Source organism: Oryctolagus cuniculus, chromosome 6 (genome assembly GCF_964237555.1).
Source record: "Oryctolagus cuniculus chromosome 6, mOryCun1.1, whole genome shotgun sequence".
Classification (NCBI taxonomy): domain Eukaryota; kingdom Metazoa; phylum Chordata; class Mammalia; order Lagomorpha; family Leporidae; genus Oryctolagus; species Oryctolagus cuniculus.
Window position 1 is genome coordinate 124,775,961 of NC_091437.1, and position 21,330 is coordinate 124,797,290.

The 21,330-nt window shown below is 37.7% G+C and overlaps 1 protein-coding gene across 20 annotated transcripts in view; it reads left to right on the forward strand.

The window, feature by feature from the left end:
* Positions 1-21,330, forward strand: part of VPS13B (vacuolar protein sorting 13 homolog B) — a 778,478-nt gene that overhangs the window by 204,921 nt on the left and 552,227 nt on the right. For all 20 annotated transcript variants that reach the window (XR_011389260.1, XR_011389259.1, XR_011389261.1 and 17 more), the window contains 2 exons: positions 15,758-15,892; positions 16,611-16,784. Coding sequence is in view for 16 of the 20 variants with exons in the window: in XM_051844655.2 (XP_051700615.2) it covers positions 15,758-15,892; positions 16,611-16,784 (309 nt within the window). In the remaining 4 variants the exon portion in view is untranslated. The remainder of the gene's footprint in view (positions 1-15,757; positions 15,893-16,610; positions 16,785-21,330) is intronic.

A 21,330-nucleotide genomic window follows, 5' to 3' on the forward strand; every position in this document is an offset into this window, starting at 1 on the left:
TGCAGATTGCTGACGGCAGTCCAAATGGCTGATCAGAGAGTCTTTTTATGCATTGGTAATGTGTTGTGCAATATAAGCTGAAATATATTCCACAAGGGAGGAAAACGGAATAGGTTACATACGCTGTTCCTAAGTGCAATGAATATAAAACTTCATTACTCACTTTAGGCAGGTGCTTTTTATATGAGGCTTTAAAGAAATATAAAACTCCTGGTGAAATGGTTGGTTTGTATAGATAGCACTTAGCTTCCAGTGGTTTGACCAGATAATATCAAGAAGCTTAGAGTATTGCAAAAATACCGTTAATGATCAGGGTTTGATGGTTGTCATTATAACATTGTACAGTATGTGAAATTTGTCTGTGACTTGGTTATGAAATGTTATTTTTGGGGACACAGGAAAAGTTTTCTAGTTTTTCTTTGTTAATGATAAAGGAATAACACTTTGAAAATTCCTTTTTTAAAATACATATATGTATTTCAAAATATTTTTGAAGGACTCCTAAATAATACTTCTTGTTAGTTTTCAGCTTTTGTTCTCCAAGAACTATAGATTATTTTATAGGCATTATGATTGAATAAATTTTATAATGTGGAATAAATTAAAAAACATTGTAATTGGGTATGAACACCCCAAAGCGATAAAAAGTATATCAGTTTATACAGATTTGTAGTGTCCCACCTATGGTACATATACAAGTGTCTTTGTTTCTCTTGTGACACTCTAAATTGTAGAGAGAACAAGCACCTGCTTATTGCCTAAACAATAACCAAACTTTCACAAATTCATTCTTATAAACATGAAGTAAAAGGGAAATTGAAAGGGTAAAAAAATAGATCTTTTCCAAATTTGTTTAAGGTTTTAACTCTTTGAACCAGTGTGTTTTTTCTGCAAACTAGTCATTAATTTGCCTCTCTGCTTCCAAGTCCTTTCCTGTATTAGGACAGAAAATTAACCATTTTAAAGTATACATTTCAGTGATATTTCATGCATTCACGTTAGTGTACAGCTACTAGCTTTCTCTAGTTTCAGACCTTTTTTTCTCTTTATAAAAACATCCTGACGTCTTTAAGTAATTGCTTCCAATTTCTCTTCTTCCCCTTCCCCTAGTATCTTCCAGTCTTCATTCTGTCTCTGTGGGTTTTCAGGCCATATTAGCTTAAGGGAATCATATAGCATGTGGCCCTTTGGAATTGGCATTTTTCTGTCAATATAATTCTCTGGAGATCTATTCAAGTTCTATGTATCAGTAATTCATTTTTATTTTGGCATAATATTCCATCATATGGTTGTAACAGTTCAACAATTTACCTATTGAACGACACATGACATTTCTCCAGTTTTTGGCTGTTAACAAATAAAGTTACTATAAACAGTCATGTTAATTAAAATTTTCATTCCTTTTATGTTACTGCCCAAGAAGGAAGTTGCTGGGCTATATGGTATCTGTATACTTAGAATGTTTTCTTTTTTAAAAAAGTGTTGTTAGTTTATCTGAGAGGCAGGCAGACTGAGAGGAAGAGAGAGAAAGAAAGGGGGTGTACACTTCCATTTGCTGGTCTACTCCCAAATGCTCATAATGGCTGGGACTGGGTCAAGTAACCCAATCTGCATCTCCCATGTGGGAGGGAGGAACCCAGTTACTTGAACCGTCACTACTACCTTCCAGGATCTACATTAGTAGAGTTAAAAGTTAGGAGCTAGAGTATGGCATCAAATCCATGTAGTTTGATACAGGACATGGGCTTCTTAAGAGCTGGTCTAACCACCCATCTTCTATGCTTAGTTTTTTGTTTTTTGTTTTTTTTTTTAACTATCAAATTATTTTCAGAAGTGACTGTACCATTTTATATTTCTACCAGCATTGTAGACTTTCCAGTTTATTTACATACTCACCAGCATTTGATTTTGTTACTGTGTTTTATTTTAGCCATTGGATAGATGTGCAGTGATATCTCACTGTGGTTGTAATTTGCATTTCCCTGATGACAGTACAAATAATATTGAATGTCTTTCTATGTATTTACTTGCCATCTGTATATCCCTTCAGTGAAATGTCTGCTCTTACTGTTTGCCTGTTTTCTTATTGTTTGTACTTTTACTGTTAATTTTTGAGGATTCTTTATATATTCTTGGTACTATTCCTTTGTCAGGTTGTTCACCAATATCTTTTCTCATTCAGCAGCATTCCTTTTGTTCTCTTACCAGTTTTTATGAAAGAAGAGCTTTGTAATTTTGATCAAGCCAAATATTTTCCATTTATAGATTGTGCTTTTGTTAAGTTGAGGAACTCGGCCTAGCTCTGGATCCCCCAAATGTCCCTGTGTGCTTTTGTCTGACCTAATTCTTTGAGGTGGTAGATTTAGGTTGAGGTTTATTTTTTTTTCTATAGATATCTGTTCCATTATTTGCTAAAAAGACTGTATTTGTGCCTTTGTAAATAATTATTTGGCATATTTGTGTGTTTTCTGTTCTCTTCCACTGACAAATATGTTTATTCTTTCTCCAATCCCACATAGTCTTGATTATTAAAGCCATGTATAATAAATCTTCAATTGAGTGGACTGTTTCGTCTGACTTAATTCTTTTTTGAACTTATTTTTAACTTTTCTAGTTCTTTTGTTCCTTTATAAATATTTTAGAATAATATTGTCATTATCTACAAAAACATTCAATTTTTATTTTTTAGAGGTTTATTTTTTATTTACTTGAAAGGCACAGTTACAAAGAGAGAGAAGTAGAGAGAGAGAGAGAGAGAGATCTTCCATTCGCTGGTTTATTCCCTAATGGCTGCAACAGCCAGGGCTGTGCCAGGCTGAAGCCAGGAGCTGGGAGCTTGTTCCATGTTTCCCACATGGGTGCAGGGGCCCAAGCACTTGAGCCATCTTCTGCTGCTTTCCCAGGCCATAGCAAAGAGCTGGATCGGAAGTTGAGCAGCCGAGTCTTGAACTAGCACCCATTTGGGATGCGGGCATCACAGGTGTCAGCTTTACTTGATACTCCAGATTGCTGGACCCATCTCTACCCAATTTTCAGAGTTTTTTGGTTTATTTTTTTAACGATTTTGTTTTCATCATCCAAATATTTCATATGGTGTGTTAGTTTAACATCTAACTATGCACTTACTTTTCTAATGTTTGCAAATAGCATTGAATTTTTAAAATTTATTTTTATTAGAAATAAAAATAATATTTTTATTATTAGAAAGCGCTTGCAAAAGGGAGTTCCCATCTTCTGGTTGACTACTCAAATGCTTGCAATTAGCTGGAACTGTCCCAGGCACAAACTGGGAACTGGAAATTTATTTCAAATGTTCATAAGGGAGGCAGGATCTGAATTCCTTGAGCCAGCACTGCTGCCTCCCAGGGTCTGCATTAGTATGAAACTATAATCAGGAGCCAGAGGTCAATACTGAACCCAGGTACACCAATATGGGAAGCAAGCCTTCTTCTCACTAAGCCAAATGATCCACCTTTGGTATTGCATTTTAGATTAAAGTACCTGGGCCAGTATTGTGGCATAGCAGGTAAGCCACTGCCTGCAATACCAGCACCCCCTATGGGCACTGGTTCGTGTCCCAGCTGCTCCACTTTTGATCCAGTTCCCTTCTAATGGCCTGGGAAATGCTTTGTAAGATGGCCCAAATGCTTCAGCCCCTGCTACCCACATCAGACACCCTGAAGAAGCTCCTGGCTCCTGGCTTTGACCTGACCCTACCTTGGCCATTATGGCCATCTGGGGAGTGATCCAGGAGATGGAAAGATATCTGTCTCTATGTAACTCCTTTCAAATAAATACATTTTTTTAAATAAAGTGTGTATGTCGTGTATGTGTGTGTGTGTGTGTGTGTGTGTGTGTATGTATTCCTTGCTAGTATATGGAAATATCCTGATTTTTCTATTTTTGTTTTGTGTTCTGTGACTTTACAAAGTTCAGCTATTTCTTTTGGGAGCTATTTGTGTGTGTGTGGTGGTGGGGGTTTAATTTGACAGGTGGAGTTAGATAGTAAGAGAGAGAGACAGAAAGAAAGGTCTTCCTTCCATTGGTTCACTCCCCACATGGCTGCCACAGCCAGCGCTGCGCTGATCCGAAGCCAGGAGCCAGGTGCTTATTCCTGGTCTCTCATGTGGGTGCAGGGGCCCAAGCACTTGGGCCATCCTCCACTGCCCTCCCAGGCCACAGCAGAGAGCTGGACTGGAAGAGGAGCAGCCGGGACTGGAACCCGGTGTCCGTATGGGATGCTGGCGCGGCAGGCGGAGGATTAACCAAGTGAGCCATGGTGCTGGCCCATGAGGTTTTTTTTTTTTTTTTTTTTTAAGATTCCTTGAGATTTATACATAATGACATCATATGAAAAGAGGGACAGGTTTCCCCTACCACTTACTTTTCCATCTGTATACCTTTTATTTCTCTTGCTTACTGCATTGGCCATAACTGCGAACATTACATTGAGTTAACAATAGTGAGAGCTACAATTTTTGACGTTTTTCAAACCTGAGCATGAAAGAAAGAATTCTTTTATCATTCTGTATTTTTAGGTGTTTTTGTTGATGCTTTTCTAATGTTGTAGAAATTCCTTTTTTATTTCCCTGTATATATATTTTTTGTTGCTAGATCATTAATAGGTGTTGCAGTTTGCAAGATGATTTTTCTGCAGCAGTTGATATCCTCATGTGTTTTTTTTCTTAGCCTGTTAGTTTGGTGGATTACACTTATTTTTCCAAAGTTGAAGCAGCTATCCAGTACTGAAATGAACCATAATGTGCTGTTGTATATGATATATATATATAAATTCATATAGCCACTAACAATACTGCTTGATTTTATGTTTTAATATTTTGTTAAATGGTTTCATATATAGAATAATATTTGTAGATTTTCATTTTCATAATGTCTTTGGTTATGGTGTTATGGTAATTTTAACTTGATAAAATGAAACCAGAAGTATTTCTTTCTTTCTTATGTCTGAGAGATAATGTGTATAAGAGATACTGATTTTTTAAAGATATGTTAGATTTCTGCTTGTGAATCTGGAGATTTACTTATTGCCCTCTTCCCCTTGAGGAATTGATCCATATAGTTACAGTTTTTTGATTTTGTTTTTGAATTTTTTTGTGTTCTCTTCTTAATCTTTTGAAATCTGTAGAGTCTGTAATGATATCCCCTTTAATTCCTTATGTTGGTAAGATATGACTTCTGTTTGATATCTTCTGACTTCTGTTTGATAGTCTAGATTTTCTAGAGTTTTGTCAATTTTATCAATATTTATTTAAAAATAGTTTGTAAAGTAAATTTAATGGATTTCTCATATGTGTGTTATTTTCATCCACTGCTTGCATTAGATTTACTTTCTAGGTTTTTGAAGTGATAGTTCAGGTTATAGACTCTAGACTTACTATTTCTAATGTGTACATATAATACAAATTTTTTTGTGTATCTTCACTTTTGTCTCAGATTTTGATACATTCAATTTTTATTCAATTTTTTTTAAAAATCCATGCATCTTCCTCTTTAAGTTGTGGAATATTTAGATCTGTTTAATTTCTTAGTATAGGGAGATTTTTGTACTTTTTTTTCTTTTTGAATTCTGATTTGAATCTGTTGTGGTCAGAGAATAAATTCTGTATAGCTTCAATTCTTTTAATTTTGTTGAGGTTAGAATGGCCCAGCAGATCTAGTTACATGTTCTTGTTACATGAAAATGTGTATTTTGCTGTTCTGTGTATACACAGAACTTTATTGATTGATGCTGGTTTTGACATCATCTATGTCCTTGATATTCTTTCTGATCTTTTTGTCAGTCGTTGATCTGGATATTGACATCTCCCACTGTAAATATAGATTCATTTATTTTCATTTCAGTTCTGTTTCTGCTTCACATTTTTTGCAGTTATATTGCTTGATTCATATACTTTGCCATGTCTTTTTGGAGGAACAACTCATAGCATTTTTTTTATATTGAACATAATAAAAATCATTTGAATACAATGTTAGAGTTAGTATAAAGAGTAAATTCTTGTGTTCGGTTGCATAGTATGGTGATTATAGTTAACGATAATGTACTGTGCATTTCAAAGTAAGTAGAAGAAAGAATTTTTTTTTTTTTTTTTTTTTTGACAGGCAGAGTGGACAGTGAGAGAGAGAGACAGAGAGAAAGGTCTTCCTTTTGCCGTTGGTTCACCCTCCAATGGCCGCCGCGGCCGGCGCGCTGCGGCCGGCGCACCGCGCTGATCCGATGGCAGGAGCCAGGAGCCAGGTGCTTTTCCTGGTCTCCCATGGGGTGCAGGGCCCAAGCACCTGGGCCATCCTCCACTGCACTCCCGGGCCACAGCAGAGGGCTGGCCTGGAAGAGGGGCAACCGGGACAGAATCCGGCGCCCCGACCGGGACTAGAACCCGGTGTGCCGGCGCCGCTAGGCGGAGGATTAGCCTAGTGAGCCGCGGCGCCGGCCTAGAAGAAAGAATTTTGAAGAAAGGTTACATGTTGGAGGCTATGGGTAAACTAGCCTGATTTGAACAAAGCTAACGCCCGCTGGCATGTAAACATCACATTGTACCCAATCATTTTGTGTAGTGTTGTGCCTATTAAAAACAAAAATTCAGAATTCAGTTAAAAATATTTAAAGGGCAGAAACTGTAACAATAATATAAAAAACATTAGGGAGAAGCTCTGTGACATTGATCTGGGAATTGATTTTATAGATATGAACTCAAATATACAGTAAACAAAAGTAAAAGATTTGGCTTATATTAACCTGAGAATTTTCATGGCCAAGGAAACAATCAACAAAATGAAGAGACAAGCAACATATTTACAAAGAATAGCATCTTGTAAGGGATTAATACATAACATACATAAGGATCTGAAACAACTCAGTAATAAACAATAAATGATCTGAAAAGATATTTCTAAAAGAAAGACAAAAATTTGACCCATAGATACATGAAAATATGCCCAGCATCACTAATTATCAAAGACCAAGAATTTAAAACTCCTGTTAGCTAACATCAGACCTGTTAGAATAGCTTATATTAAAGGGACAGATAAGTGTTGAGGAGGATCTGGAAAAAAGGAAGCTCTGCACATTCTTAGAATACAAATTAGTTCAGCCATAATCAAAAACTGTGTGGCCGTTACTCCAGAAAATAAATATAGGACTACTAAATAATGCAGCATATGGGTACAAATTCAAAGGAAATTGAATCAGTATGTTAAAGAGAGATCTATACTCTGAAGTTTATTGCAGCATTATTCATAGTAGCCAAGATATGGAATCAAGGAGTCAGTGATCACAACTCTTACTGTTACCTGTGTGAAAATGGGACTTGCTGGTGTATATTTGTCTGAATGGAATGGTGACCATAGCAATGATCTGTTTGCCATCCTGGTTGCAACATTCTGTCTAGTCAGAGACAGCATTCCAACATTGTGGGAGTAGTGGAACATTGTCACAACTTCCTCCCCTCCTTATGTTTTATTTTGAATGCTTCTTAAATAAAAATTTTATTGAGGCTTAATGTATATAATAATAGACTGCACTTATTTCAAAAGTTTGGTTAAATGAGACTTTTCTTTATTGTGAAATATACATACCATAAAATTTACTTTTAATCCAGTTTTGAGTAGCTCATTGGTGTCAAGTGCACTTACAATTAAGTACTTACTCGTCATGTAGGATCTTTGGCCTTAGTGTGCTGTGCATTGAGATTTAATGCTATAACTAGTACTCAAACAGTATTTTTCACTTTATGTTTCTGTGTGGGAGCAAACTGTTGAAATCTTTACTTAATGTATGCTAAACTGATCTTCTGTATATAAAGAGAATTGAAAATGAATCTTGATGTGACTGGAAGGGGAGAGGGAGTGGGAAAGGGGAGGGTTGCGGGTGGGAGGGACGTTGGGGGGGGAGCCATTGTAATCTATAAGCTGTATTTGGAAATTTATATTCATTAAATAAAAGTTAAAAAAAATAAAAAACAACAAGTATAATCATTGGCACCATTCTTCTCTGAAACTCTTGGCACCTTGCAGTTCTGAATCTCTGTGCCTATTAAACAAATTTTCCCCTTTCGTCTCTCTTCTCAGCCCCTGGAAACCACTGTTCTTTCTGTCTCTGATTTTGACAATTCTAAATGACTCAGATAAGTGGAATCATGTAGTATTTGTAACCATCCAGATATTTTACTTACAATGTCCTTAAAGGGTTACCCTTGGTAAAGCACATGTCAAACTTCCTTCCTTTTTGAGGCTGAATAATATTCTGTTGTATCTATATAGCACATTTTGCTTATCTGTTCATCCTTTCATAGATACCTGGGCTGTGTCCATGGTTTATTCACTATTGTGAATAATACATTATGAATATGAGCATAGAAATATCTCTTTGATAACCTGCTTTCAGTTACTTTGGGTATATAAAGTGAAGTCCAATTGCTGGATTATATTATAGTTCTATTTTTAATATTTTGAGGAACTACCATATTGTTTTCCATAGAGGCTGTACAATTTTATGTTCCCACCAGCACTACCAAGGGTTCCAGAGTTAAAATTAGTGTTCACCTGTCCTTAATAACTCTTCTTTAGTTATCTTTTTTTTTCCTGGATTATAGTTGCTTTGCTGATAAGCATGAAGTGGTGGTATCCTGTTGTAGTTTAGATTTACATTTTCCTGATGGTTACTGATGTTGAACATCTTTTTATGTGCTTATTGGCCATTTGTGTATCTGTGGAGAAATATTCAAATCCTTTGCCTGCTTTTTGGAATAGCTATTATTTCTTTGTTACCAACTTTTATGAGTTCTCTATATATCCTGCACACCAGGCTCAGATTTATCAATATTTTTCCCCATTTTTTTCCTACTTAAGTTTTCACAAAATTGTATTCCTTCTTGGCACTTTCCGCATATCAGTTAGGCGTCTTCCGCTTCTTTAAGCTCATAACGTCAAAGGACTATTCAAAAAGTAGACTATTTTAGAGATCCTAAATTAATAAAGCAGGTTCTTTGTGTTGACTTTGGGAAAAGGGGAGAGTGCTTTCCTGGAGAATCTGACCACAGCACTGTCCTCTCCTATTTTTATTTATTAAATGAGCTAGGAACCAATAAGGCAGTCAGTTGTCAAATGTGATCCTGGGTGGGCTGGTTACATCTATGGATATCTAGTAGTATATACAGATGTTTGCTATGGCTTGTGCCCTCAACTCTGGCATTGTATTTGAAAAGTCCTATGAAACATAAATTTAAGTGTGAAATTACAACGAATTTGAAGATACAGCCCTTACAATAGCAAGAGTTTGTAGAAACCCACAATGGCAGTATTAGATTCCTAGAATGTCATGTAGTGCAATTATTGGAAACAGGATAAAATGACTGTTTAAATGATTACAGAAGTAAAAGATGGAGTTGAAAATACAAAAGAGGCAAAGGTATCAAAAAGACTCTTTAATGTGAGAAGTTTTTGAATGGATTGAGTAGCAAATTTGGCATGTCCAAAACACTATTAGTGAACTTGATAGTGGTTGTGATGAAATTACCCAAATGTAGCACTGACTGTAGCAAAAAAATATGAAATAACAGGCCAGTAGATCTGGATGTTAGCATGAAATTGTTTTTTATAGATGTTCAGGAGGATAAAGTAGGATAGAAGCAACATTTGTTTATTTATTTATATAATTTTAAAAGATTTATTTATTTGAAAGGCAGAATTATAGAGAGGCAGAGGCAGAGAGAGATCTTCTATTCATTCTCCAAATGGCCACGACAGGCAGGACAGAGTCAAGCCCAAACCAGGAGTCAGAGGCTTCTTCTCTGTCTCCTTTTGTGAGTGCAGAGGCCCAAGTACACCTGCTTTTGCAGGCACATTAGGAGGGAGCTAGATTGGAAGCAGAGCAACCAGGACACAAACTGCTGCCCACATGGGATGCCAGTGCTGCAGGTGGCAGCTTCACCTGCTACACCACAGCACTGGTTCTGAAACAATATTTACAACCCTTTTTCCTAACAAAGTTGATAGAAGATGCAGATCTTTAGCTTTAAGAATCATAAATATCGAGCAGGAAAATTAAACCTAAACCTCTGTGGAGACACATTGAGGGGAAACTCTGGTGTGCTGAAGATATGTTCAAACCTTTAAAGACATCAGAGGAAAAAGAAATGACATCATCGGGCAACTTATATGTTAGTTTTCTAGTTTCCCACACTTGGTGATGAAGATGTCAATGAAGATGTTTTTCAACATATATTGTATTTGAGGTACTGTACTAAGCTACCTGGAATTCTTTTAAGCACATATAGTCTTATTATTGTTCTCTTTCTAACAAAGTTTGTTAATGAATCTTTTTTTTGCTACACTATATCCAGAGGTTGTAAATCAGTATTCTAACTAGGCTCAAATAAAAACATAATTGGCCAGCACTACGGCTCAATAGGCTAATCCTCCGCCTGCGGCGCCGGCACACTGGGTTCTAGTCCCGGTCAGGGTGCCGGATTCTGTCCTGGTTGCCCCTCTTCCAGGCCAGCTCTCTGCTGTGGCCCGGGAGTGCAGTGGAGGATGGCCCAAGTGCTTGGGCCCTGCACCCCATGGGAGACCAGGAGAAGCGCCTGGTTCCTGGCTTTGGATCAGCGTGGTGAGCCGGCTGCAGCGCCGGCCGTGGTGGCCATTGGAGGGTGAACCAATGGCAAAGGAAGACCTTTCTCTCTCTCTCTCTCTCTCACTGTCCACTCTGCCTGTCAAAAACAAACAAACAAACAAACAAACAAACAAACATAATTGGGCCTGGCTCAGCCCTGGCCATTGTAACCACTGGGGAAGTGAACCAGCAGATGGAAGTACTCTCTCTCTCTGCCACTCTGCCTTTCAAATAAATAAATAAATATTTGAAAATATATAAATAAAAATATTCTATTCTACTCTATCCTCCTGAGCATCTATAAAGAACCATTGTAGCATCCAGATATACTGGCCTTTTATTCCAAATAAAAACATTTTTTTTTTCTTGTCCCTTGTACCCAGAAATGTTCACATTCTCACACCTGGAATAGAGCAATCAAAGTTAAGTAAATAAACTTAAAGAGGAGCAGGTTAATTATATAAAAATTCTTTTAAATGACAATTTTTAAAAGATTTATTTATATGAAAGTCAGAGGGGAGAGAGAGAGAGAGAGAAAGAAATATGAATGAGATTGGTTGAGCTTTCATCTGCTGGCTCACTTCCCAAATGGCTGCAATGGCCAGGGCTGGGTCAGACTGAAACCATGAGCCAGGAGCTTCTTCTGGTCTCCCATATGGGTGCAGGGGCCAAAGCACTTGGGCCATCTCCTGCTGCCTTCCCAGGCACATTGGTAGAGGCTAAATTGGAAGTAGAGCAGCTGGGATTCAAATCAGGTGGAACTTGAGCCAGCACTCCTATGGGATGCTCTGTGCCGCACACTGACTACCAAGATTATTTTTTTATAAGCCACTTTCCTCCATTTTTAAGGTCTATAGGGGATTACTGTAATTTATCTTTCTTTGAAAATAATTTTTGCTTGTGGCACAGAAAGTAAATTATTCAGAAAAGCTTCTCAACGAGACATGATAAGATAATGATTTAGTTATGAAAAACAGATTTTTAAATATCTAAGATGTAATCATCATAAAAATGTAGAACTAAGTTCTTGGTAGTATTAAGTCTAAATCAAGATAGATTTTATAGGTATATGAGATTCTTATCATTCAGAGGTTTTGGGCAACTTTGCTGATAATAGTCTTATTTATGAGTATAATATAGGTAAGATATTTTAGCAAAGACCTATCATTTTTGATTTAAGGTAGAGTTCTAAACTTTGTAAACTGTAGAAGAAGCAGTGTTATAAAATACTTTAAAAACAAAAATATTGCACCCAAATTCTTTTGCCTTTTCAATGGTAAATAACAGAAACTGATACAGTTTTTTTGATTCTGAACTCTGTCAGCAATATTTTGTGAAAATCTTTGAATAGTTCTTATCAGTTGATATTTGCATAGAATGAAAATCCATGAGGCTTGAGAACCAGGGAGGGCATTGTTCTGTTCTGTATCCCCTCTTCATCTAGCACAGTATTTGGAACAGGGAAAATTATTTATCGATTTATTTATTTATTTTAAAGATTTATGTATTTATTTGAAAGAAAGAGTTACAGAGAGGTAGCGATTGAGAGATTGAGAGAGAGAAAGAGAGAGGGAGAGGTCTTTTATTTGATGGCTGCAACTGATGGAGCTGCTCCCATCCAAAGCCAGGAACCAGGAGCTTCCTCCTGGTCTCCCACATGGGTTCAGGGGTTCAAGCACTTGAGCCATCCTACACTGCTCTCCCAGGCCACAGCAGAGAGCCGGATGGGAAGTGGAGCAGTCAGCACTCGAACAGGCACCCCTATAGATGGCGGCCCTTCAGGCATCGGCCCCACCCACTGTTCCTCTGCACCAGCCTCTATCCACCAATTTATAACCAGCATATGTTAAATATATAGTGCTGATATGTACCTTTTGTTAATAAGGATGGAATGTTGCCCAGGCATTGCCACTTTTCTAACTTAAGCTTTTGGCAAAATCAATCCTTCCTTCCTTCCTTCCTTCCTTCCTTCCTTCCTTCCTTCCTTCCTTCCTTCCTTCCTTCCTTCCTTCCTTCCTTCCTTCTCTCTCTCTCTCTCTCTCTCTCTCCCCCCTTCCTTCCTTCCTTCCTTCCTTCCTTCCTTCCTTCCTTCCTTCCTTCCTTCCTTCCTTCTTTCCTTCTTTCCTTCTTTCCTTCTTTCCCTTTCTCTCTCTCTCTCTCTCTCTCTCTCTCTCTCTCTTTCTTTCTCTCTCTCTCTCTCTCTCTGTCTTTCTCAGAGTGCACAGAGAGAGAGACAGAGAGAAAGATCTTCCTTTTTCCGTGGGTTAACCCCCCAGTGGCCGCTGCGGCTGGAGCACTGGCCGGCGCACCTCGTTGAGCTGAGGCCAGGAGCCAGGTGCTTCCTCCTGGTCTCCCATGTGGGTGCAGGGCCCAAGAACTTGGGCCATCCACCACTGCACTCCCGGGCCACAGCAGAGAGCTGGCCTGGAAGAGGGGCAACCGGGACAGATTCCGGCACCCTGACCGGGACTAGAACTCTGGGTGCCGGGCGTCGCAGGCGGAGGATTAACCTAGTGAGCTGCGGCGCTGGCCAAAATCCTTGTTTCTATAAATCTTTGTTTCCCTGCATGTAACATGGAAATCATCATAGTTAGTTCAGGTTGTTTGTGTGAGTGTGGGTGTGGGAGTGTGTGTGGGAGTGTGTGTGTGTGTGGGGGGGTGAGTGTGTGAGAGAAAGAGAGAGGGAGGGAGGGAGAGAGAGAGAGAAAAATTAGGCATAGTGCATGACATGAATTACTCAGTGAATGTTAGGTAGTACTGCTGCTATTATGATCATATAAATATTGCTGATGTAATTTAAGATTTTGTGATTTACTTCACATTTTTGAGTAATAGATTTTGAACATCTCATACAAATTGCCTCAGAAAAATAATAAGTACACTGTATTTGAAATATAACTTCATAGATTTCATGAACTCATTGAAGTTTGTTACAGACCACTGTTTTAGAACTTCTGCTCTGATAATAATAGACGCCACTTCTGATGGAAATGACAATGAGGGTAAGACCCTGGAAGACAACAGCCTGTCAGTATACAATTACGTAATGGCAAAATGCAAATTAGCAAATTTGTATCTCCTTGTGAAGTTGGCAGTATGTGAGATGGTATTTCTCAAGATGACAGCTTCTAAATTTTCAGATCATTTAGTGTGTCAGGTAAATTACAGATTCATGGGTAATAGCTCTCAAAGACTCACTCATAATCTCAGGAGATATTTTTGCATTTTCTTGAATACATTGATGTTTTGAAACCAGAGTTTTAAGAATAATATTTAATATGTCATTGGAAAATTTAATATTTCTCTTAATTATTCAGACATAGTTAAAGAAACCTCAAATATGAAAGGTAATACTACATATATAATCAAAATGTGAATTGGGAAAAGAAGCAAAGTTAGGTTTACTGATGATTCATGAATATAGGCAAAAACAAATAATAAAGTTTTCTGTGATAAACCAGACTGTATTAAGCTCCTTAGTTCTTTTTGTTTCCTAACTGTAGTGCTTTGGGCAAAAATTAGTGAACTCCTGTAATCCACTGTAAAATGAGGATAATAGTATATCATTATTAAAAACCTTTCGGGGCCAGTGCTGTGGCGCAGCAGGTTAAAGTCCTGGCCTAAAATGCCGGCATCCCATATGGGCCCCGGTTCTAGTCCCGGCTGCTCTTCTTCTGATCCAGCTCTCTGCTATGGCCTGGGAAAGCAGTAGAAGATGGCCCAAGTCCTTGGGCCCCTCTACCCACACAGGAGACCCAGAAGAAGCTCCTGGCTTCGGATCCACGCAGCTCCGGCCCTTGCGGCCAATTGAGTGAACCATCGGATGGAAGACCTCTCTCCCGCTCTCTCTCTCCCCGCCTCTCTGTAACTCTGACTTTCAAATAAATAAAATAAAACTTAGTTATTTATTTAAAAAAATAAACCATTCATAAGGAATGGAAGAGATAATCTACATGTCATGTAGTGGGTCCACAGTAAATGGTAATTTATTAGGATCCCCCACCCCACCCTGTCCCCAACTCCTTTCCTCTTGCTGTTGTGGTGATTATCTCAGTATAATGTTCTTAAGGCTTCTTCGTGTAATTCTCATCTATCCAGGACCAAAATGAGATTCCTCCTTTCAAATTCAGTTTCCCAACCATTCACTTATGCTAATTTTTTTTTTTTTTTTTTTTTTGACAGGCAGAGTGGACAGTGAGAGAGAGAGACAGAGAGAAAGGTCTTCCTTTGCCGTTGGTTCACCCTCCAATGGCCGCCGCGGCCGGCGCGCTGCGGCCGGCGCACCGCGCTGATCCGATGGCAGGAGCCAGGAGCCAGGTGCTTTTCCTGGTCTCCCATGGGGTGCAGGGCCCAAGCACCTGGGCCATCCTCCACTGCACTCCCGGGCCACAGCAGAGGGCTGGCCTGGAAGAGGGGCAACCGGGACAGAATCCGGTGCCCCAACCGGGACTAGAACCCGGTGTGCCAGCGCCGCTAGGCTGAGGATTAGCCTAGTGAGCCGCGGCGCCGGCCTTCACTTATGCTAATTATTACCTTCTGTGCTTTTATTTCTTTCAACAAATAATACATGGTAGGGACATTAGTATCTACTATTTTGATAATTGGTAAACATTCATTTTATCTTTCTACTACACTTGGCTTATAACTTATTGCATTTTTAACTTAGGAAGTGTTTTTGGTTATTTTGTTTCTGTGTCCTCACTCCACCTAACTAGCCAATTTGGTCAATAAGTTACACAGGTAGTTTCTTGTTTAAATGTCTGCCTAAATGAAATAAAATTTGTAAGTTAAATGTGTGTTGAAAAAGGAGATCTTACTGTATATTCTAAAGCAAAAGTTAATTTTTGAAATCTCTCATTCTTTAAACAAATATTTGTGCATTTGCTTTTATTTGTTGAGCTTGACTAATCAAGAATGGACTGCATAAGTAGTTATGAGAAATCAACCCATTCATTTGAAAATTGCATCTGTTTACCTCCTTAAACACTGAACTGTGAAACCTAACACAAATTCTGTAAGAACATCTGAGGTAGATAATTAAAGTATAATTAAGTTTAAATGCCTTGGTGAAGGAGTATAAAAATTATTTAAATTCAATCGGCTAGTACATTTGCAGTTTTCTTTTATTAGGTGTGAAATCTAAGAATCCCCTGCCAACTCTTGAGGGCTCTATCCAGAATGTTGAATTGAAGTACTGCAGCACATCATTGGTCAAATGTGCCTCTGGGACCGTGGGATCAATAAAAATTTGTGCCAAAGCCCCAGGTATGTGCAGCTGGACCATGTAAAACTTTATTGCCTGTATAGGAGAATTGGCCTTGCATTTTACAAGGAGCGTTACTGAAACAAGAATTTACTCATTGTTCCTATGAATCAGAGGCTTTAAATTTTTTTTTACTTAATTTTTTTTAATAGTGCCAGGATGATACTTCTTTACTTTACCAAATTTTTATTTAAGGGAAAAATTTTTGCAAGATTGGTTATTAGGGAGGAAAAACTATTTATTCTTAAACTTTTTGGAGGGATAGGATATATAGTTATATAGACACTAAAATATTGTTAGTATATTAGAATTGAATGCAAATCCTATTTTAAAATTTAAGGTAATTGACTTTACCTTCCTACTGGTATTCTGTTATATCATTTTCTTCAAACTATTCATAGTTTTCTCAGCACAAACTAAATTTCAGCATAAGTTTATAGTGGTACATATTCTTAACAAATTTGTGAAGATAATGTGTTAAAGTTGTTTCCTATAAACTTTTCTGAATTTGTTAGCAAAATGCTAAAACTTTCAAGAGTTAAAAATGTTTTTAATTGTATAGGTCAGTTTCTTTAGAATGTTACTAAATGTACTGGTAAAACTATGAATCTAAATTAAATGTTTTATCATGATATTATTATAATTTAAGATTCAGTATCCTCAAGATGCTATTATGTTGCACTTAATAAGAATCGTTGTTTCATAAATATTTCTATTCAGGTGACAGTGGAAAAGAGAAATTGATTCCTTTGCTTCAAGGTCCTTCTGACACGAAAGACCTTCACAGCACAAAGTGGCTAAATGAGAGTAGAAAGCCAGAATCCCTCTTAGCTCCAGATTTGATAGCATTCACAATCCAAGTTCCACAGTGTATGGACTACTGCCACAACTCTGGTAGGTACAAATCAATCATTATTCCTGTGTTTTGCATTTTCTTTTTCAGAAAGGCTTTTTAAATGGGGCGTTTTTTTCCTTTTTAGCAATTTATGTTCATGAGATATTCTTGACTGTTGTGCTTTTTCAAAATTCAAATAAGGAAGTATATCAATTTTGATAATTGAAGTGTGTTTACTAACAGTAATGATTGTTTTATGAGAATTTAACTTTATATATTGCACTTAACCTCAGATTTGCATCTTTGAAGTCCAACTCAGTTTTAAAACATAGTGTATCGTGTAATATATATTTTTCTGGGATAGTAGCATTTTGGTTGTGATCCACAGTTTACAATATTAAAATTAGGTGATTGGCCTTCTGTAGTTTTGCAAAATGGGAGAGATTTTATTCCTGGAACCCAGAAAAAGACAGAGGTTATGACCGACCCTCCCTCCCTCTTTCCCTCTTTCCCTCTTTCCCTCCTTCCCTCCTTCCCTCCTTCCCTCCTTCCCTCCTCCCCTCCTCCCCTCCTCCCTTTCTTCCTTCTTTCCTTTTTTTTTTAAAGACTTAATTTATTTATTTGAAGGTCAGTGTTATACGGAGAGAGAAGGAGAGACAGAGATAGGTCTTCCATTTGCTGGTTCACTCCCCAGTTGGCCACAATGGCTGGAACTGAGCCGATCAGGAGCTTCTTCTGGAACTCCCATGCAGGTGCAGGGGCCCAAGAATTTAGGTCACCTTCTACTGCTTTCCCAGGCCATAGCAGAGAGCTGGATCAGAAGTGGAGTAGCTGGGACTAGAGCCAGCACTCATTTGGAATACCAACACTGCAGGTGGAGGCTTTACCTGCTAAGCCAAGTCTCCCATGTGGGTGCAGGGACCCAAGGACTTGGGCCATCTTCTACTGCTTTCCCAGGCCATAACAGAGAGCTGGACTAGTAGTCGAGCAGCCGGGACTTGAACTGGTACCCATATGGGATGCTGGCACTGCAGGCAGCAGCTTTACCCACTACGCCACAATGCCAGCTCCTAGGTCCCTAAAGATTTATTCTTTAATTTGAAAGGCAGAATGGAGGGAGGGAGGGGGTGAGAGAGAGAAATCTTCCATCTACTGGTTCACTCCTCAGGTGGCACCAAAGCAAGGCCTGGACCATGCCAGACTCCATTCGGGTCTCCCACATGGGCTGCGCCATGATGCTGGCCCCCGATGGAACTTTATTACAAAATTAAGAAGTGAACCATATTTGGCCAGTGCAGCTTGCCTACCCTTATTTTAAGGAGAAGGGATAAGTGGTTAAAGAAACAACTTTTAAAATGCATATTCAATCAAGTTCCTTAAATATACCCTTTAGTAAACTTGTTTGTATAATTACTCATAATTTGGGGGCATTTGTTTTCAAGTTATTAAGATGTTATTAAAATGACCAGATAACCTAAGAAGGGATTACTATTATCTGAATCTACCATATACTCTCCAGTTGAATAAGAGCTTCTAGTTTTTCATATGTTTTTGCCTCTACTTTTGTATGTTTGATCATATACACAATTAAATGAATGAATGAGTCAAGCCTGTTTAATAATCTTTCTCCCAAGAGTATTCATATTGTTCTTTGTGATTTAAATGAATTTCTAGAGTCATAAAATTGTATTTGCCTTTTAAGCTTTCTTTATAGATCTAGAAATGAACTGATATGTGAAAAATTCTCTATGACATCTGTGGCATTTAGAATGTGAAGTTTCATATTTATTGCTGTTAAGGAAATTCACTAATCTTCAACATTAGTGTTAGATTTAGTGATATGTTTATGGATCTTTCTATAAAAGTTTTATGTGATCATGTATTTAGTGCTTTGAAAATATTCCTTTGGGTATGTTTTAATCCTAAAATATAATGTGTTTTTAGTTAAACTACATTCACATACTTATTTAGGACATGTTAAAATTTGAATTTCCCATCCTCGTTGGAACTGCCGTATACATTCGTGGCTTAAGTATTTATGATACGGTTTAGAGAGCCCATATGTATTATTTTTAAAAGCCATTTTTAGTGTAAGTTCGATTAATCTTTTATTCATTAATGAGATTTAAATTGGGTATTTTTGTGTGTGTGACTAATGTTATAGACCAATAAATAAATCTAACATGAATAAGTAAATTATTTATTAACAGGCTTTCAAGACTTTCACCAAAATATCATTCTCTCAGCAACTATTTTCCTAGCCACTGTGTCTAAATATTTTTTCTGTGTTTTACACAGATGATTGTGTGTATGCACATATGCACAATGATACATACTTGCCATTTCCCTGATCTTACAGCTTTACTTAGTACTTACCACAGTCTGTCATACTATGTATTACCAATTTGCCTTGATTTTTTTTCCCCCTGCTGTTAGAATTTTATGCTTCATGTGTGCTGGAGTTTTTGTCTTTTCTTGTTATTGTAGAATGATACCTGGTACATAGTAGGGTAATAGTAAATATTTAGTGCATGGATGGTCAAGGAAGTTAAGATGACATTTATTTTTCTTTGGTTTTTAAGACTGGAGTAGTTAGTGGAAATGACACAAATATCTTTCCTGGGGTCCGAAAAAAAGTAGAAATGCTAGGTAGGTAAACCTTTCCAGATGAAAAATGAGAATCAAGCACCCATAATCTCTGTTGGCTTTTTCCCAAACTGGTAGATATCCAGGTGAGGTTGTCAGTGACTTACAGAGGTTGAAAATGGGCTTAGAGAATTTGAATGATGACTAAACCCACTGGCTTCTGAAGAAAATGCCGTGATGTTTGGAAGATAGCTGCTGTTGTGCATGTGCTCCTGAATCAAGGGTGAGGAGGAGACTAAAGCTGGGGACCAGGTGATGGTGTGCAAGTTGTCTGAAAGGCAGTTAGGAAGTGACATTTGAGAGGAGTTTAGTTAGACTGCTCTCCTTACAAGACTGTTTTAGGCAAAGCAAGTATTATTTGTGTGGTACAGAGGAGGAAATAGAGGTCTAGAAGTTAAATGACTTGGCCGTAGGCCTACCAAGATGGACTCTGAACTAGACCCTGGTGTATCAGACTATAACATTTTATCACTTTCCTACGATGCTTACCATTTTCATTTTTTTAAAAAATTTTATTTGAAAGAGAAAGAGAGACAGACATAGAGAACGAATTGTCATCTTCTGGTCCATTCCCTAAATGCCTGCAACAACCAGGACTGAGTGAGGCTGAAGTCAGGAGCCAGGAACTCAGTCCAGGTTTCTCATGTGTGTAGCAGGGACTGAAATAGTTCAGCATCACTTGCTGCTTGCCAGGATGCACATTTATAGGAAGATGAAATGGAAAGCTTAACCTTGACTGGAACATTATGATAGGAGATGTGGGTGCCCCTAGCAGCTTAACTGTTGCACCGAATACCTACCCCACCATTTTGTCTTTTAATTTTAGGATCCACATTGCTAAAAATTGCATCCTCCAGTATTTCCTATTTGGGAATTTAAAATAATCATGAAGTATTAGCAACTTAAAGTCGTAAGAATTTAAAAGGTTATTGTTCCAGTTTCTAAATCAGTGTTGGGAGTCTCTTTTACATGTGTCCCTGTTTGCTCTAGATGCTCTGTCCTTTTCCTGGTTTTCTCTCACAACAGTCCTTGCCTTTTCTATCCCCATTTAATCTCAGCTTAGTCTTAAGCTCTTATGTCAATTACTGTTTAAGTAAGTCTTCTGACACTGCCTCTCCACTTCTGTCTTCCCACAAAATTTGACTAAGTATCTCTGTTAAATTCTTTCATAGCTCACTGTACTTTTTCTTCATAGATCCTGTGACAGTGCATATATTGTCTGGCTTCATCACTTGAAAGTGAGTTCCATTAGGGCAGTCACTGGTTGCTTAAGGTTTTAAGATCATAACAGTGCTTACCACATAAGGAATGCTTGAGAAATCATTTGCTCAATGAATGAGTAAATGAATGAACCTTTTGACATATGGTCAAGGATATGAATGAGTTTGGCATATATTATGTTCCTAATACATGTTAACTCCTTTCCATGTTACTTCCTGTGTTCCTCCTCTTCTCCTCCTGCATATATCTGCCATTTTGGAGGATATCCATCAGTATCTTCTGCTGTTAGATAGTTCTAATTATTAAATCCTTTGCTCTTTGGAAAAAAACTTCCATTTGTTGGCCTGGTTTTACTCTTATAAATGGCGTGAAGTAATATATCAGCTTTAAATATACCTGAGAGAATCTTATGTCTCATAATCTTATTTTCTCTTTCACCCTCTTTAGTCTCTAGCGTTTAACTATATGATCACATCCTTTTCGTAGGAATCTTCTTCTGCATTGGCTTCCACGTGTTAAGAATCAAGTCTTTATAGGTTGTTTTTTTTTTTTTTTTTTTTCAAATCTTGTGAATGTAGGCACTGGCTGTACTTTGTTCTGTCCATATTTTTTTCTAAGATATTTGTATAGTATAGAGACTTAGAAGAAACAGTGTGCCATTTCTGTTTGGAAAAAAAGAAGATTGTATGCCTTCTGCCTGTAATAAAATATTTGATTCCTCAATTTAAAGTTCATCTC